This window comes from Ptychodera flava, chromosome 6 (assembly GCF_041260155.1).
Source record: "Ptychodera flava strain L36383 chromosome 6, AS_Pfla_20210202, whole genome shotgun sequence".
NCBI classification, from domain to species: Eukaryota; Metazoa; Hemichordata; class Enteropneusta; family Ptychoderidae; genus Ptychodera; species Ptychodera flava.
In genome coordinates, this window is record NC_091933.1 from 24,658,361 (window position 1) to 24,674,740 (window position 16,380).

The following is a 16,380-nucleotide window of genomic DNA, read 5'->3' on the forward strand; positions in this document are numbered from 1 at the left end:
GCTTACTTTTTAAACTGTCCTATGATGTCAAACTTGTCGACAATATCCGTTGATGGTCGAGATATGGCAATGATGTCGTCAGTAATCCTGCATGGAAAGAGACCAGAGAACATCAGAGACAGTGTTTGCAATTAGGACTGTAAAATACTCCAAGATCAGCCACTGCCTTTGCAGCAATGACAAAGTAAGTGAAAATATCATACACTGTATACTATGTGTACAAAAGACATACAAACAAAACACATGTTGCATGATAAGACGTACATTTAGGTTTTGTGGATCGTTGTATGTAAAAAGGATGTGGGTGAAATGTAACTCCTTCATCTGACTCACTGACTCACTGCTTCCTCCAAACAAAATGCTTGTTGTGAAATTTATTTCAAAGTAGCTACTCTGATCACATAAAGATGATTACGGTATTCTTTCTTGTTGTGAAATTCACTTCAAAGCAGCTACACTGATATCCATCACATAAAGATGATTACGGTATTCTTTCTTGTTGTGAAATTCATTTAAACACAGCTACACTGATATCCATCATATATATCGTATAAAGGTGATTATTCTTTCTGGCTATGATTTAGATACTGGGTCAATTTTATATGAGAGAAATACAAAGACGCACAGACAGATTATTGCATGTGGGTTAATTCCTCAGAGGCATTTATCACTGATTTAATTTTCACGTTTGCTGTGATGACTTCTAGTTTTTGGTTTGATGAGCATCTGTTTGTGATTTTGATGTGTGGAATATAGAAACTGTTTGACCTCTCCCCCTCATCTCCACCTACCAATCCAAAAAGATGAAAAAATCAGCTTTCACGTGCATCAGTGTTTTCAAGGATTGATGGCATCTCAATTACAATAATTCACCCTAAAATCCTTCACAGCATTTTAAATCTCTCAAATCTTTGACAGCAATGCATTAGTGATCATTTTTGTCTGTAGGTAGAAAATTATTGATGCCTTTGTTAAGTGCGTCTGGAGGCTGATAATGCATGTACTGGAAAAATTGGCTGATAAATTGTAAATCTTCTTTTGGTGGTAAAGTGCACCTCTGGGACAAATCACAGAAAACTTAAAATCTCTTTTAAATCTTTCACATTTTTAATGACAGCTTCCAGGGATTATTTTCAAAACAATAAGGAAACCAGGAAGCTTAATCTTTCATTTTAAAGAGCATAAGTAATTCAATTTTCTTGGGAGTTGACTCGGCCAATGAATTCCATTTTGAATTGCAAATACATCTACAGGTAAGTTTCAGGTACTTTGCTTCGCGAATCCAAAAATTTATTTTGTACCAGCATGCCTTCTGAGCTGAATTGACACGCCTATGACTCAAAAATGTTGTGTTTTTCGATGCAAGAATATTTTACACATTACCAGTTAATGGTATACGTGCAAGGCTGATGCTACGAATTTTCCACAATTTCTTAACAGATTTCAGATATGTCATATGCGTAACTGAAAGCGTATACAGATGGCAACCCTTGACCTCTATCCTTGATTATAAGAAGTAGTTAGAGTTCTTTGAGAAGAGAATGGGCAAAGCGTTTTTTTTAGGTTTAATATAGTGCATGATCTGAGGTCCCTATGGTTTGCATACTTAAACACTACTAACAACTACACTTAAAGGTATACTGTCACCTGTTCCAATTTTGCCACAATTACCATAGGAAGAGAAAATCTAACCAATCACAGATTTTAAGCGGGTGGCCACTTTTTAAAAACAGCGCCCTTAAATGGGCATTTTGAATACAAAGGAACGCCCAGGAAAGCTCCTTTGACCATATATGGGCATATTTAAATTACAGGTGACTGTATACCTTTAAAATCTGTGATTGGTTAGATTCTCTCTTTCCATGGTAACTATGGCAAAATTTGAACAGGTGACAGTATACCTTTAAGGTGGTTGGAAAGGCTATTTTTGCACCAATTCTTTTCTCAGAGTTAATGTCAAGTTTCAAGTGTTAGAATCAAGATATTTAGTTCAAATTTTCAGGATAAGTCTCTTTGTTATTACTTTCTCCGAAGAATATAAAAATTGTATATTTGCAGCCATGATTTTGAAATATGACACCAGTAAATATTAAAATTTAGTTTTTCATATTTTTTTTACATATTTTAATTTAATAATAATTGGATAGTATTAATATTACCAAATTAGTTATAAATATGTTGACACTATTTATTGTAAGATTTGTACGGCAGGATTTGTAAATAAAATTTGTTTTTATGATTTTACATAGGTTTATATATCAAAAAATTATTAAAAATTCTTTCAAATTTCAAAATGTGATTTTTCAAAAAGTACTTCAAAGACAGGAAAATTGTGCAATACAAATCTTATCTGTAACCTTGTTAATAGGCTGTAAAAATTCCATGTCCATATCTCATTTCAAAGTTGGATTAAATTGGTATACAATTACGTAGGAAAACTGTTATTCTGTCAAAAATGTTGAAAACAAGCCATATATGCACCCCTCGTTTGAAGTCATAGAGCAGTTTTTTTGGTTAATCTCACTTTTGACACCTCTTTGACACTCAAAGAATCTAAAAATGCATTTACAATAGCAGTCACTCACTCTGAATGCCAGCACCGCCTTGTCAAACTTTCCTGAAAAATAGCAAATAATGACTTTCCCTTTTCAAACATTTTATTAAAAGCTAGGGGACCTCTACCATAGTTAATACACTAAGGACTCCCCAACTTCTTCTTATTTGGTCAGTTTTTCAGAAGTTTTAACAGGCTATAACTCTGCAATGCCTTTGTGCCCAAATGTCTAGTTTTTTTTATTCCACAGAGAATGTTGACTACTTTTATATTTTAATAGTTTTGTTGAAATTTATAACTGACGCTCTAGCCTTTCCAACCACCTTAAGTCACGGCATAAACAAATACTAAAATGTCATGCATTAGGTGTTTTAGTATCACAGTGATGTGTGCAATAAATCAATGAAATGAAATTAGAAGTTGCATGGTGGTGTCGGAACACTCCAGACAACGGTCACTCTAACAAGTGGTTTCATCAGATATCATTACGTAGACTCACCACTCAGAGAAGAGGCCTTTAACAACCATCCTCTCAGGGGGCCAGTTTCCTTTGCTTGGATTGCAGTATTTACAGTTTCTGCCGCCACAGAACATAGAACACTGCCAGGATCCCGGCGTGATCTGTCGCAAGCCGTCCGACAGCACGCCATATTTAGCGGTTGGTTTGTTCGTACTGCCTATGTGTTCCCCTGCACTGGACGTCCACTTGATCTCCCCTCTAGGTGTACTAGCCATAGCATGGTCTGAGCAAAACAAACAGAATTAAAAATGTTAGAAATAATAACAGATTCAACAATGTCTGAAAATGAATGATTGATGTGAAATCATAGGCCCTATAGTCTATGGTGAAATCAAGACAAGAGTTGAAGGCATAGAGATATAGGCAATCTTGACTTTTCCATATTATTGTTGTTTCTCAGAGGGACAAGACATAGCTATTACTTTTGATAATATTTTCATAATTTTTGTTCAACATATCAAGTAAAATTTTCTTCTTTGTCTCCTTTCTGTATTTTCAACTAAGTACAAAACATAATATAATGTTTTTGTCGACAAGTTAATCTTCGGAAGGCCTAAAATTCAGCTATCAACATAACCATTTCACATTACATCATAGACAGTACAATTGTAGAGGGGAGACCCTCTACTGTGTATGATTACACAAACACATATACAGGTTGTGTTGACAAAAGTTGAACACTATGCATTTCAACATGATTTGGGGAGTAGAACAAAAAAAACCATTATTTTATGAATGAAACTAAATATATTGTGATTATCTTAGCAATATTCGTCTTGAAGGTTGACATTTATTTTGAAGTCGAGCTGTTTACATAGACATGAAATACATGCGCCATTGCCATAGCAACACATATTTATCTTTGATGCATTGATGTGGTTTCTATGAGAGAGAGGTCAAATATGATAGATGCATAACCACACTTGACCAATGATCATGAATGCATTCAAGAAAAGTAGTAGATCAAAGTGAGTATAAGTGTTGGTAATGCACAATGGGAAGACTGAAGAAAGACTGATGTCTAGTAAGTGCCTTTATGGCGAGCCATACATATCCACATGTATGTTTCTGAATGCTGGTAAATTCTTTCCTCAAATAATTGGCACATGTAGGTTTTCTACAAAAATTCAATAGAAAGATCACAGCAGCCATTACAATTTCATGTTTATATGTACAACAAATATCATTCTACAACATGTCTAAGCCTCAGACAGATTGGAATATGACATTTTACAAAGCAGTTGTATGCTTACTTGTTGTGCTGCACATTACCAGCACCGATAGCGTGAAATTTCACCGGTGAACATCGCAGATGCACTTAATTGTGCAGGCACATTTTACGTGAGGCTCAAATTTGTTGACTCTGATAATTTTTTGCAATAATGTACAAGGAATAAACTTTCCATAAATTTTAATTATGGTAGATTATTTAGATTAATTATTGTGACAAACTTTTCAAGCTTCAAATTGCTCTACATTACCATTATCATGGTATGGTACATGTATCTCCAGGGTTGGGTGACATAAATTTTTGTGACTAATGTCCGGACCTAAAGATGATACTTCTTGATAAGTACATCGTGTCATAAGACAACAGTGCTGTGGGAATATTGAACCAATCACAGCACTTGTATATAATACAAGTCAAAGCATATATGCTCCTTATAAGCAAATTACTCCACTGTACATGAAGAAGAACTGCTCTATTGCTAATATTCAAATGTATTGACTCATGAGATACTGATACATTTTAGAAAATTTAGCAGATGAAATTATCACTCTTTCATCTGTTCTGATATACTTCCATCCAATAAAGATATCAAAATGAACAAAGAAAAACAAAATTGTTCTTTGTATTCTACATTTCATATATTTAATACACATATAATTATATACAAGATATATTCATACATACACCTTTATATATGCATGTGTATGTATAAATTTTGTGTGTTACATTTTGTCATGCTCCCAAGGGAAATTACTCAAAAGTACGGATCACAGAATGTTGAACTTTTTATTCATTATATTAGTCTTGTGAATCCTAATGAATATGGTGTTATTTTATTATGAATTCTGTTTCTCATGACAGCAATGTCTAGCATTCGAAAAGCTGTAACAGTGATCTGTCTCAAAAGTCGCTCATTTGTATGGAAAATAAATAACACTGCAGTTGATCTGTACAGAATGAAGAGAGACTTTCCATTATTCTCTAGTTCTTGTTCAATTTACACTTGGCAGCTCAGCAATATTTGAAAAGACAAAATTCTACTGTGGCAATTGTATACTTTTATATACATAGAAGAAAGATGATATTGGAGTCCTCATTTCAAAACACACATAAATCCTGCCATGAAATTCTGAGATGTAAATTAAAATCTAGACTTTCTAAGGTCTGATTTCAAGACCACATATATATATACACGTAGTAAGTGCTCTGTCAATAGCCCATGAAGTACAGTGTACCATATGTATCGGCATATTTGCAAGACTAAGAGATATATTTGCATATGATATATTGATAAAGAGTTTTTTTTACCATCAATTCTTGCTGTGCAGAAAACAGCTGATATCCATTACAAAATTTTTAATATTGATTTCATCCAAATCAAAAAATTAATTTTGTGTTGTAATTTCAGTAAAGCTAATTTACGGACATAATTGTGACATGGGTCAAATTGATATGCAATTTGAACTGTACAATCAAAATCCTAACAACCTATTTGCTGCACTCTTCATCAAATTTCTGTCCCACAGTGACATATCTCATGTATATGTGGGACAACTATAACGAGGGAGAATGAACTGACATGTTGAAGGCACAGTATGTGCACGTAGTCAACAGACAGTGCAAGGCCCTGGATATCAGAGACACAGACAATTAGGCTACTCAGATCTATACCAGCTGTTGTATGGTACATGTGTTCTGATCCATGTTTTGGAATAGTAAACCTTTGAATTCCTTTGAATGTTGAAAGCTAGCTCACAAAAGGAAATTTGCTCACTGATTTATTGCTGTCATCAAGGAGAATGGAAATGTCAAATGTTTTGAGTTATGCTATTAAACCACATGGATAATTGCCACATATAAATGACAATATCACAAAGTAAATTTGTTTTGTTTTGTGTTGTTTCAAAAAGTCTTGTTTTACATCAGCTGTATCATTTGGCAAATGTTTCCAAGATTTGAGTGATCAGATGATATCTCAACTTAACTCAGTCATATCAATCATTGAATCATAGCTGATGATGCATGTATGCAACAAACAGCAATACGTTTGCATGTGTGCTAAGCGACGTCTTGCGTCCTAATAGCTATTTGAAGTCATATCCTATCCTGGGTATTATATATACTACATGTGCAATGTATGTACAGGGGCGGTGAATGACGTAAGGATCATTTGTGCTGGAATCACTTTGAGTGCATAGCACCATCTGTTTGACATTGGCAGTGTGAATGATCTACAGGCATATTATTATAAAAGCACCAAACTCCAATCAACATGTACTCATCAACAGATCCTGGAAGCAGACCAGCTCAGACTGGGCAGAGTTTGCCAAATAATGGACTTGCTCGTTAGCAAAAAAATGACGTTAAGTCACTGACATCTCCTTCAATTGCCCTATTCAGACAAACTGGCAAATACAGGTAGATCATTTTGTGCCACATGTCCAGTAATCCTTGTACTGAAGGGCACAATCCACCCAGCCAAAGCAGTGGACATCCTAAACTTTTTTTCAAGCTTGTTCCTCTCTGGGTCAGAACCATAGTACTTGTATGTACATGTACAAGAGGGTAATAATAATATACTGATAAGTACTTTGTTACATACAGGAATTTGATTTTCACATGATTGTTTCTCTGAGCTGAATGAGGACATTGATAGAGTGCTGTTTAGAATTCTTTCATTTGACATCATGAACAGCTTGTCCAAAACTAACAAATAACATTATTTATATGTAATGGACAATTTTTTTCTATTTTTAAAGGGAGGGATTGGGGTACATACAGGGCAGGCATACTCACAGAGTTACAGAGAATTACACAGAGAAAGAGAAATGTGAAATAAAAAGCCAAAAACAAACACAACAATAGATACTGGATCAAAAACTTGTAGTCTTTATCGTATGTCCAATACGTAAAGTGTTGTACAGAGTCAACGACCCAAGAATTTATCACAGGTTGTTGTTCATCACTGTCGATTTCCAATTATGTGACGTCAATTAAAAGATCAACATGAGTGGGCTGGCAGTAATATCCCTGCTTTCCGACTGGGATTCAATGGTGTCAGCTGAGAGATAGATGTGTACTGACTATGACTAATGTCTCTATGACTACATCACAAACATAGACATAATAGTATTACATGATGAAAAATGAAAAAATAAACATTTTGTTACATGTTTACAGTGCCCGTTTCCTTCCTTGCAATTCATGCCTGTATGAACAAACAAACAAACAAGCAACATCTCCATGTACAAGATGGCTGATATCACAATTCCTGGTATTAACCCTTTGAGCGCTGCAATTATTCCCATTAAACTATAGTGTGCAACATTTTACCAATTTTGTGAATTTTTCTGTAATTTTTTTGACTATTTTGCATCAAATGAACATCACATTTTATTGGCTTCAGATTTTTATCAAAATTTTAGCAAAAGTTAGAAAAAAATTGACTGGTGTATATTTTGATATTGGCGACAAAAATTGCCTTTGGCACTCAAAGGGTTAAAATAAATAGCATGAATTTGTGGATTTGTTGAACTTAATTGACACGTTACAGATTACTGAAAGGTTGAGTTTTTAAACCAGAAATTATTGAACAAAAGCTCAATTTTTTCTTGATACTGAAGAAATCATGTTGTAAATTTTCTGCCAGAACAACAAAACAGAAAGTTTCGTATATCGGTTTAACCAAGAAAGGGTATGGAGTCACCAGAAAGAGTGTTGGGTAAATTGCTGACTCAGCAATTTGCCTAACCGAGAGGTCATTTCTTCTGAACTTTCTCAAAAAAGCATACATCTTATCGATTGTCATTCATGTTCACACTAATGCTAACAACCAGTTCTTAACCAAGAGGTGTTTTGATCACATAATATGATATGGATATGGCCAAAACAAGAAAAGGTTTTGTTTCTCACCCTGGCACACGCCAGTCTAGCCTTTTTTTCAACCATCTCTTCAAAATTAAAGATGGAAAAATAACAGTGTGCAACACAATCACATGGTAGAAAATTGTACTGTCCATAGGATCACATGTATACACTACATAGTTAGTTCTGAACAGCAAATTTTAAACTGTTATCACCTTGCTGTACGTCAGAATTACCGCTGCATGAGGACAATTTGTTATCATGGTAGTGGTTCTATCTTTATGAGCTAAAAATATGAAAATACAACAAAAAAATGCACATCATATTAGTCAGAGATCTAAGATTAGAAACAAACCTGTAACTTCATATGGCCTAAAAGATTTATGAGGTAAACAAGAAAATGGATGCTTGTACCATGTAATGGAGTCATAAATTTATCTTGAAAAATAATTCTGCAGAGATAACAACAGAAGTTAAACTCTATTACTGGTGCTGACGTACAGGTAAGGCAACACTGGTCACTGTCGCCAAAGGAATAGTGAAAACTACTTGAAGGTATGATCCTTTCTAACATGTATGGCAGTCCTGACAGGAAAACCGGATAAAAGTTGAAAAATATAATGATGAAACAGAGTGTCCCACATACTGTATATTCGAATCCAATGTCCTGATTTGCATCAGTTTATGATACATTTCATTTTCAGTAGTTTTATATTGCACATATATCTGTCCATTTTATCTATCAGTTTGATGTGAACTCATATAAACCATTTTATTTTCATTATTTGATTTATTCATTAATGTAATCATGTGCTAATTTGCTCTGGAGGCTATTGTAAATGATAAACGTTACGCATGTACACAAATTTCATCAATAGTTACCCATTTCGAAGTGTCCGTAACAAGGGGATATACTGGAGCTATATATTCACACTGAAATTCAAATCATATTGGAGTTACTTTGTATGATGAAAAGACTGTGCTCAGATCTCTATGTGTGGTAGGAAAATTCTCAATTTACATGAAACGTCTCTATCAATCAAATCTTATGACTCTAATTCATCATTGCCATGGCAACTGAGATGGGAATCTCATCTCAGGCTGTAAATTAGTCACGCATACATGTACAGTAACCACGGATGGCCTTCAAAAGATGTGAGGTCCATTTGTGCAATGGTGATCTTGTGAAAATTGAGAAAATAAAATACATGTACAACTGATCCAAAAGATGGTATGAGAAATGAAATGCAAGTCAAACTCTAAACTGATAACTCGAAGACAAATATAGAACCCTTTCTCTGTTTCTATCTGAACAGTATGAGTGGCATGAGAGTATTGTAAGGGCAAACCATAGACCTAGGTCTATGGGCAACTATTATTTATTGTAAAGGTAAACTTTTGTTTAGTTTAGAGGTGAACCATTGTTTTCAGACGTCTTGGTACTCATGTACTCTGTGTTGTCTATCTATTTCTTGAAAAGAAAACAATTGTACAAAATTGACAATTACCATTATAATCTCCCTAAGTGACTGAAGAAATGTCCTATCTGGTTGAAAAAACACATCACCACGGGCATTCCATAAAGCTGGATAAATTGTTCACAACTTTCCAGAGTACTGGCCTAGGGTGTTCCTTGTCCTACTCTGAGTTTTATACCAGTATGTTGCATCTCATGATAAATTTGTAAATAACTTTTATACCGCAAGGAATTAATAATTTTTGGTTGATATTTACAATTTGTCTGACTTCAAGTTTCCTACAGCCTCACATGGCACACACAACAGGAAAAATGCCATTATACAGACATTGGGGATGGTATTTGTCGAGTAATTACATTTCATATCATCTTGAGGACCGACCATGTATAACATGTTAGAAGAACATCAATGTACGTCATAGCTTGATGATATTGCCAAAGTTTACTGTAACGCCCCCCATTACCTGGTATTAATAACAAATAATCAAGTACATTGTATTTCTGGCACTGAAGATGAGCGGCTCATCTTCAGTGCCAGAATACGTTCGCGCAATATCATCTGACTGTGAAATATTCCATGAAACAAAGTAGGGTATGAATGGCTCATCTTGGACAAATGGCTAGTGAACAATGGGGGTCAACATCAGCCTGCAACGAAAACACAACTCTGGCATGGTTTGAACATCCTAAATTGTAACACACCTCATCCGCAGTCTGTATTCTAATTCGCCAATTGATAGTCACGTGGGATGCGTTCTTTTTGTGCTGATCCACGTAAACGACGTCATCAGGCATCATTTGTTGGAACTGTTGCCTGCCAGGCATCAGTTCCGAAAAATGATGCCCGCTGACGTCAAAAACGATATTTGACGCGAACGCGGACCGGAATGTAAACAAAGATGTCGTCTGCAGCCAATCGAAACTATAATCCAGAATTTTTTTGGTTTATCCTACTTTCTGAAGAAGAATTGAATGCTTTGGTTTCCAACAAGGACTCGAAACGGACGAAAACTATAATCAAAGGTGAATTGAACGTTTTGCAGAAGTATTGCGATCTTTTTAGGAAAAACTTTTTCTCACTGAACCACTCAAACATATTACATCATAGACCTACATGCGACAAGTGTTGTGTATAGTACGTTCTTATGCATGGCTACGGATGAGGTGTGTTACAAAACACATATTGACTGGCATGAGGGCAACAGCATACGTCTTTAACCCCTCGGGCCTGTGAGTCACCCCCAAAAACAGATTGTTTCCCTCGGCCTACGGCCTCGGGAAACAGTCTGTTTTTGGGGGTGACTCACAGTCCCTCGGGGTACAGACGTATGCTGTTGCCCTCATAGCCAGTCAATATGTGTATACTGCAAACTGAGAATTGTAGCAAAATAGACTTGCATAAAAGACTAACTCATTTTAGGACTCTTCAGTCCTTTACGAATTTAACGCTGTTTGTTAAATCAATAACAATATTTTGATGCAGTTGGTTAACCATCAATTCAACTGACATGTGCAATGTATATGTAGCTTAATACTATGCACATTTTGGTAATGTTTTGTCAGCTGGTATCTTTCCATAATTAGCTTACGTCCATTTCCTCCAAATTGAAAAAATGAATAATTGATTCAAAAGAAATTGAATATGTTAATGTGACATCAACTAGAAAATATGCAAAAAATAGATAAAGTAATTACGGTCATCTATGAAAACATATTAGAGTTTGTGAGTCCTTTGCAACTTCCTCTTTTAGAAAATATACCCTATCTACCAATTAATTAATAAATTTACTGCCGCAAATGTCAATTGCATGACCTATCTTGAAATGATGAAGTTACATGTCATATCCAAGGAATAGCACAGTATTTACAGTAGGCATTTGATCATACTATCATAATATGTGGAAAACACAGAAGGAACTATGGCTTTCTACAAAAGTCGGTGTACCGGTATTGATGGCACTGAATACTGTTATACCTTATATATCTTACTATACTGTTAAAAACTGCACATTATTGCAAAAGTTTGGACACAAAAATTTAGCAAAACTTATCCTTTTTTATCCAAATCACTAATCACTAATTCTTGCCCTGATGGATTGATTGTCAAAAAACTATACGAATAAAAAGATATCAGAAATTAAGGGGACACATCGTACATATGTTGTTGACTGTGGTGCTACCAGTAGTTACGAACATTGACAATGTTATATACAGGTACACGCACCCTCTGAACACAAACAACACATTACAGTATGTGTTGTCAGGTCGGGTAATCTAAGCCCTGGCCCAAGAATATCCTGTATACTATTTTAAGTGTTACATACCACAGTTCACCAAGTTACAGAATATTATTTCATTCTGCACCCATCAAATAGCCTAATGTCAAATCTGGGTGAGTAACTCACTGACCCTTGCACAGAAAATAGAAAGATTTCAACCGCATAACAACTATAGTGTGTTGTTGTAGTTGGTTTTTAGGTTTTTTCAATACGTATGTAACATAAAATGAGAGGTTTTAGTGTTGGATTTACCTGATAAAGTACACTAAGGAGGAAGCCTCTTGTTTGTTAATAAATTATTGTTGTTTTTACTGTCTGGTTGTAATTGTTAGCATGCAAAGCCATGACTCAGAGGGTGTTTAAGACAGACATGCTGTAAATAGTACAATGCAAATATAACGTCAACTGCTCTACCTATTTATAAAATTACCATTCTAATAACTGGAGTGTACACAGGATCAGTTATGTGGTTACTTTTGGATAACACTGAATGCAATGACCTATTTACACCGTAATGACAAAACATTCTTGAAATGAGGTAAAGCTTAAGCCACAGTCCAGGAAAGAAAAACACCCAAATTTCAGTGACCAAGCAGTCCCCATGGCAACCCAAAACAACGCCTGAACATGTCACAATGCGTGGATGAGACGGATGCAGAAATGATTATTTACCTCGTAGAAATTCTGACATCGATTTCTGGAGCTGACTGGCAGCGTAGCTTACAGTAAGCATGGTCTGACGATCACACGAGAGAGAGAGAGAGCAATAAAAGGGATCGATAGGATAAAAGAGCGAGAGTGAGACGAGCCACGTACGGTGGGTAAACAAGAGACAAGATGTACGCGTACAGTGTGCTGATCAATACAATAGACTAACTAGTAACTGGATAAAAGACGTTTAAACAGGATAATAAAGGCAGAGATACGGGATGGTTGTTAGTGTTCTTTCTATATTATCAACTCTTCTTCAAAAGCGACAATTTTAACCTATGGCTGTGTTCCTCAGCTTGACAGTAGTAAGCTTAAGTTCTGGTTTCGATATTAAAAAAACAGTGGGTTTCGATTTGTACACGACACAGCGGCATATATATATCAACGTGTTATTCTGTAAATGGGTCTTTCGGCAATACCAAGAGTTTTGAGTAGAATCTCAGAGAGTTGTGCGACAGACTGATACCCGAAAAAGGTATCTGTTAGAAGTAGATGTGTTACCTTGTCAGTTTGACGCCCGTGCTATCGTCGTTTTGGCTGTTCTGCGAGAGACCTATGAGTACACGGTCGATACTTGTCCACAAGTATGTTATTTCATTAGAGGTCATGTGACACGCTTGCTTCTGCATGTCCGCAATAGAGGGCGCCCTAAAAGTGTCGAGTGTATTAAAAGCCCAGTGACTGTCTTACTGACAGGTACAAAGCTACTCTATTCAGCCGTCTTAATTCAACAGAAATTGTCAGCAATTCAGTAAATGATTTAAATTGGAAGATTTTCCATCGAGGCCTAGTCACAGGAAGCTTGGCCAAAACTTTCAATTTAAGTGATGGGAAATGCCATATTTGTGGCCAAGAAGAAACACTGGAACACATCTTATTTGAGTGTAAATATGTTAAAGAAATCTGGCAGAAATGTATTTCTTTCTTTGTCAGAAACCACAACTTTGGTAATAACATCAATATCAAAAGATTAGCAATTGCAGGAATCGAAAATGATAATAATGCAACATCTGACATTATTTACTGTATTACTTCCTTTGTAAAATATACAGTTTGGAATATTCGAAATTCGGTTACTCTTGATGGGATTAAAGTTTCCCTTCAATCCTATGTCATGCAATTGAAATGTCATCTCTCTTCATGGATGAATACATTGTATTTCATTTATAAGATGATGAACAAAACTGAGGATTTTATCACAAAGTTTTCAAGCCTTGTAAGACTGGAAGGAGAAGAATGCATCCTGAATGCATTCATATGATGATCTTTGTAATCAAACAGCTAATTATTTGTTTTTTCACACAAGACGCATTGTAATTTTAATGCATTCACAGTTATGTAGATTTGTTTTATTTGTGACTATGTTGAAATAAATTTATCTTTTTCAAAAAAAAAAGAAAAAAAGCCCAGTGACTGCCCAACAATGGAATTATAGCACAGCCTAAGGACCTCACACATCCAACACTACACTACTGACATTTGTTATAGTCATTATGTTATTGAAAATATTTTTTGTACATTATTTGTTTGCTTTACAGTTATGTAGACATTACGCTTCATGTTGATGCTAGACATATCAGTCACTTTTTTGTGAGTAAATTTTACTTTCCTTTCAAAAAAAAATAAAAAAAAATAAAAAGCTGACTGCCCGAGCATTGAATTGAAGTACAGTACTGAATATAAATACATTCATTTAGAAAGGATCTCACATATCCTAATATTCCCAAGTTATTCTTACAGTTTTTTTTTTCAGTTATTGTTTCATATATCAGCATAAAATAAGTAAAAATTTGCTGTTATCTTTGTAATCAAGTCTTGTGACAAATAATTCGAAAAAAATTCCTAATTATTCCTGTATTGTATTGAAATTTATTTCACATGTTGATGCCCTTTCAAGATCAATAATGTCAGAAGCAGTGTAACGAGCTGTTTGATATACTTCTTTTTCACAAACTAGAGATACTTGACATAGTTAATGAATGTTGAGTGAAAAGTAATTGAATATCTACCTAATAAGCTATCACAGCAGTCTGACCTGCCACTGTGTCGGAGTTATAATTGCAAAATTAAACCAGTTTTGCAATTACTATTTGTTTTCCAATTGTGATTACACATTTGATGGAATATTTTTTATACGCATGTCTTTTCTCAAGCTCACCTCAACAATTGTCTGCTTTTAAATCTGGGATAGCAAAGGTGAGATCTTCAAATGAAGGTGAATAACAAATACTCAGAAAGCTTTATTATGCTTTATTAACAACAGCTTGGCAATACTGAGCTATAATCTGTTATCATCTACGCATAAATGAGAAGATGCATGCATATAAAATATGCTAAAATCTGTCAGTAAAATTTGATGATACTTCATCATGATAGAGAGCGCCCTCAAGTGACTGCCGGCTCTTTCAGTCTAGAACAAACCTTACTGAGGTGTCAATCCAAGGAACCTCAATACTAAGTTTCAAAGAAAATTGGACATGCAGTTCAGAGAATGTTTTGACCAAAAACATTTAAAAAGGGCCCAACAAATACAGCTATGCAAGTTTTGCAACAATTTGAGCAAACTTAAGTCAATAAAGAGGTTTCAAAGCTTTTTTTGACCAAAACCAGGAAAAAATGTCAAAAAAGTACAAATATGCAAATTTCACTAGAATTTGAACAAACATGACTGAAGTCACCCCTAGCAACTTGTATGCCAAATTTCAAACCAATTGGACATGCGTTATTAGAGAAGCAGCTTGGAATGTAAAAAGTTGACAGGTGCCACACCACTGCTGACAATCATGATAAGATCTGTGATGCAGACATTGAAGCTAAAATGTTCAATTCTGTCATGTTCTTTGTTGATGTAAACTTCACTTCGAAGCAGTCAAAGAGGATTTCTTTGATTTCTATGCAGTACATGTATATTATTATAGTAGTCAAGAGAATTCCCCTGGTCTTTTTTTTTAAGAAGATAAATTTATTCCAACAAAGTGGCAAATAAAACAAATCTACGTGCACATGTTGCAGCAGTCCCTGGTCTAGATAGCCACCAATACATTTTGTACCTGCAGGATTATTGGGGTCATTTGGTTTCCTTAGCCCTTGTGTTATCAGGGTTATACCATTCCAAACTGGGTAGAAGTGCTTTCCAACTAGCTAAGCTTTTTCCTGAACACAGGATTTAATATTTAACCCAGATGTCTGACTATCAAGGAAGCGATAATTTCAAATCGAATATAAACCAAAATCAAGCAACAAGACATGTTCTTTTGCCCAATATTACTAGTTGTCAAAATCGGGTATACTGTTGATCATCCGGAACTGTGAACCTTAGACTTCGGTCAGACAGTACATGCTCAAAAGAAAGCCTACATATCAAAGCAAAGTTGATCATTAAGTGAACAATAACAAATTTTTCACGACAATTGGGTACAAACTAGGTCATTCCATACTGCTCAACACCTCAGTGAGTGCTGGCAAATCAAGATATCCCCATGAAATGACATTTCACTGGCCTGTGATTCTCTGCAAAAATTAGTTTATTCTGCAGTGAGGTCAGAACTTTATGACTAATATCTAATAAATACCCTTGCTGGTACACCTTGTACAATACCATTATGGGTATACCTCTAACCAAAGTATCCATTGAAGAGTTCAATACAGTTAAGACAACCATGCAGTCTGAGTTAGTGTGATGTCATCTGGATTTTATCATATTTGTTATCATTTTAGGGATGAAGTTGACTTTTACAACACGCT

General features: G+C 35.2%; 1 protein-coding gene across 4 annotated transcripts in view; it reads right to left on the bottom strand.

The window, feature by feature from the left end:
• Positions 1 to 13,246, bottom strand: part of LOC139135279 (protein tyrosine phosphatase domain-containing protein 1-like) — a 28,213-nt gene extending 14,967 nt beyond the window's left edge. For 2 of the 4 annotated variants that reach the window (XM_070702597.1, XM_070702596.1), the window contains exons 1-3: positions 13,138 to 13,246; positions 3,054 to 3,297; positions 7 to 87 (exon numbers count right to left, since the gene is read on the bottom strand). In XM_070702597.1, coding sequence (XP_070558698.1) covers positions 7 to 87; positions 3,054 to 3,289 — 317 coding nt within the window. In that variant the 5' untranslated portion in view covers positions 3,290 to 3,297; positions 13,138 to 13,246. Of the gene's footprint in view, positions 1 to 6; positions 88 to 3,053; positions 3,298 to 12,597; positions 12,662 to 13,137 lie in introns of all 4 variants that reach the window. The other 2 variants (XM_070702595.1, XM_070702594.1) reach the window with 2 other exon arrangements.
• Positions 13,247 to 16,380: the final 3,134 nt, after the last annotated feature.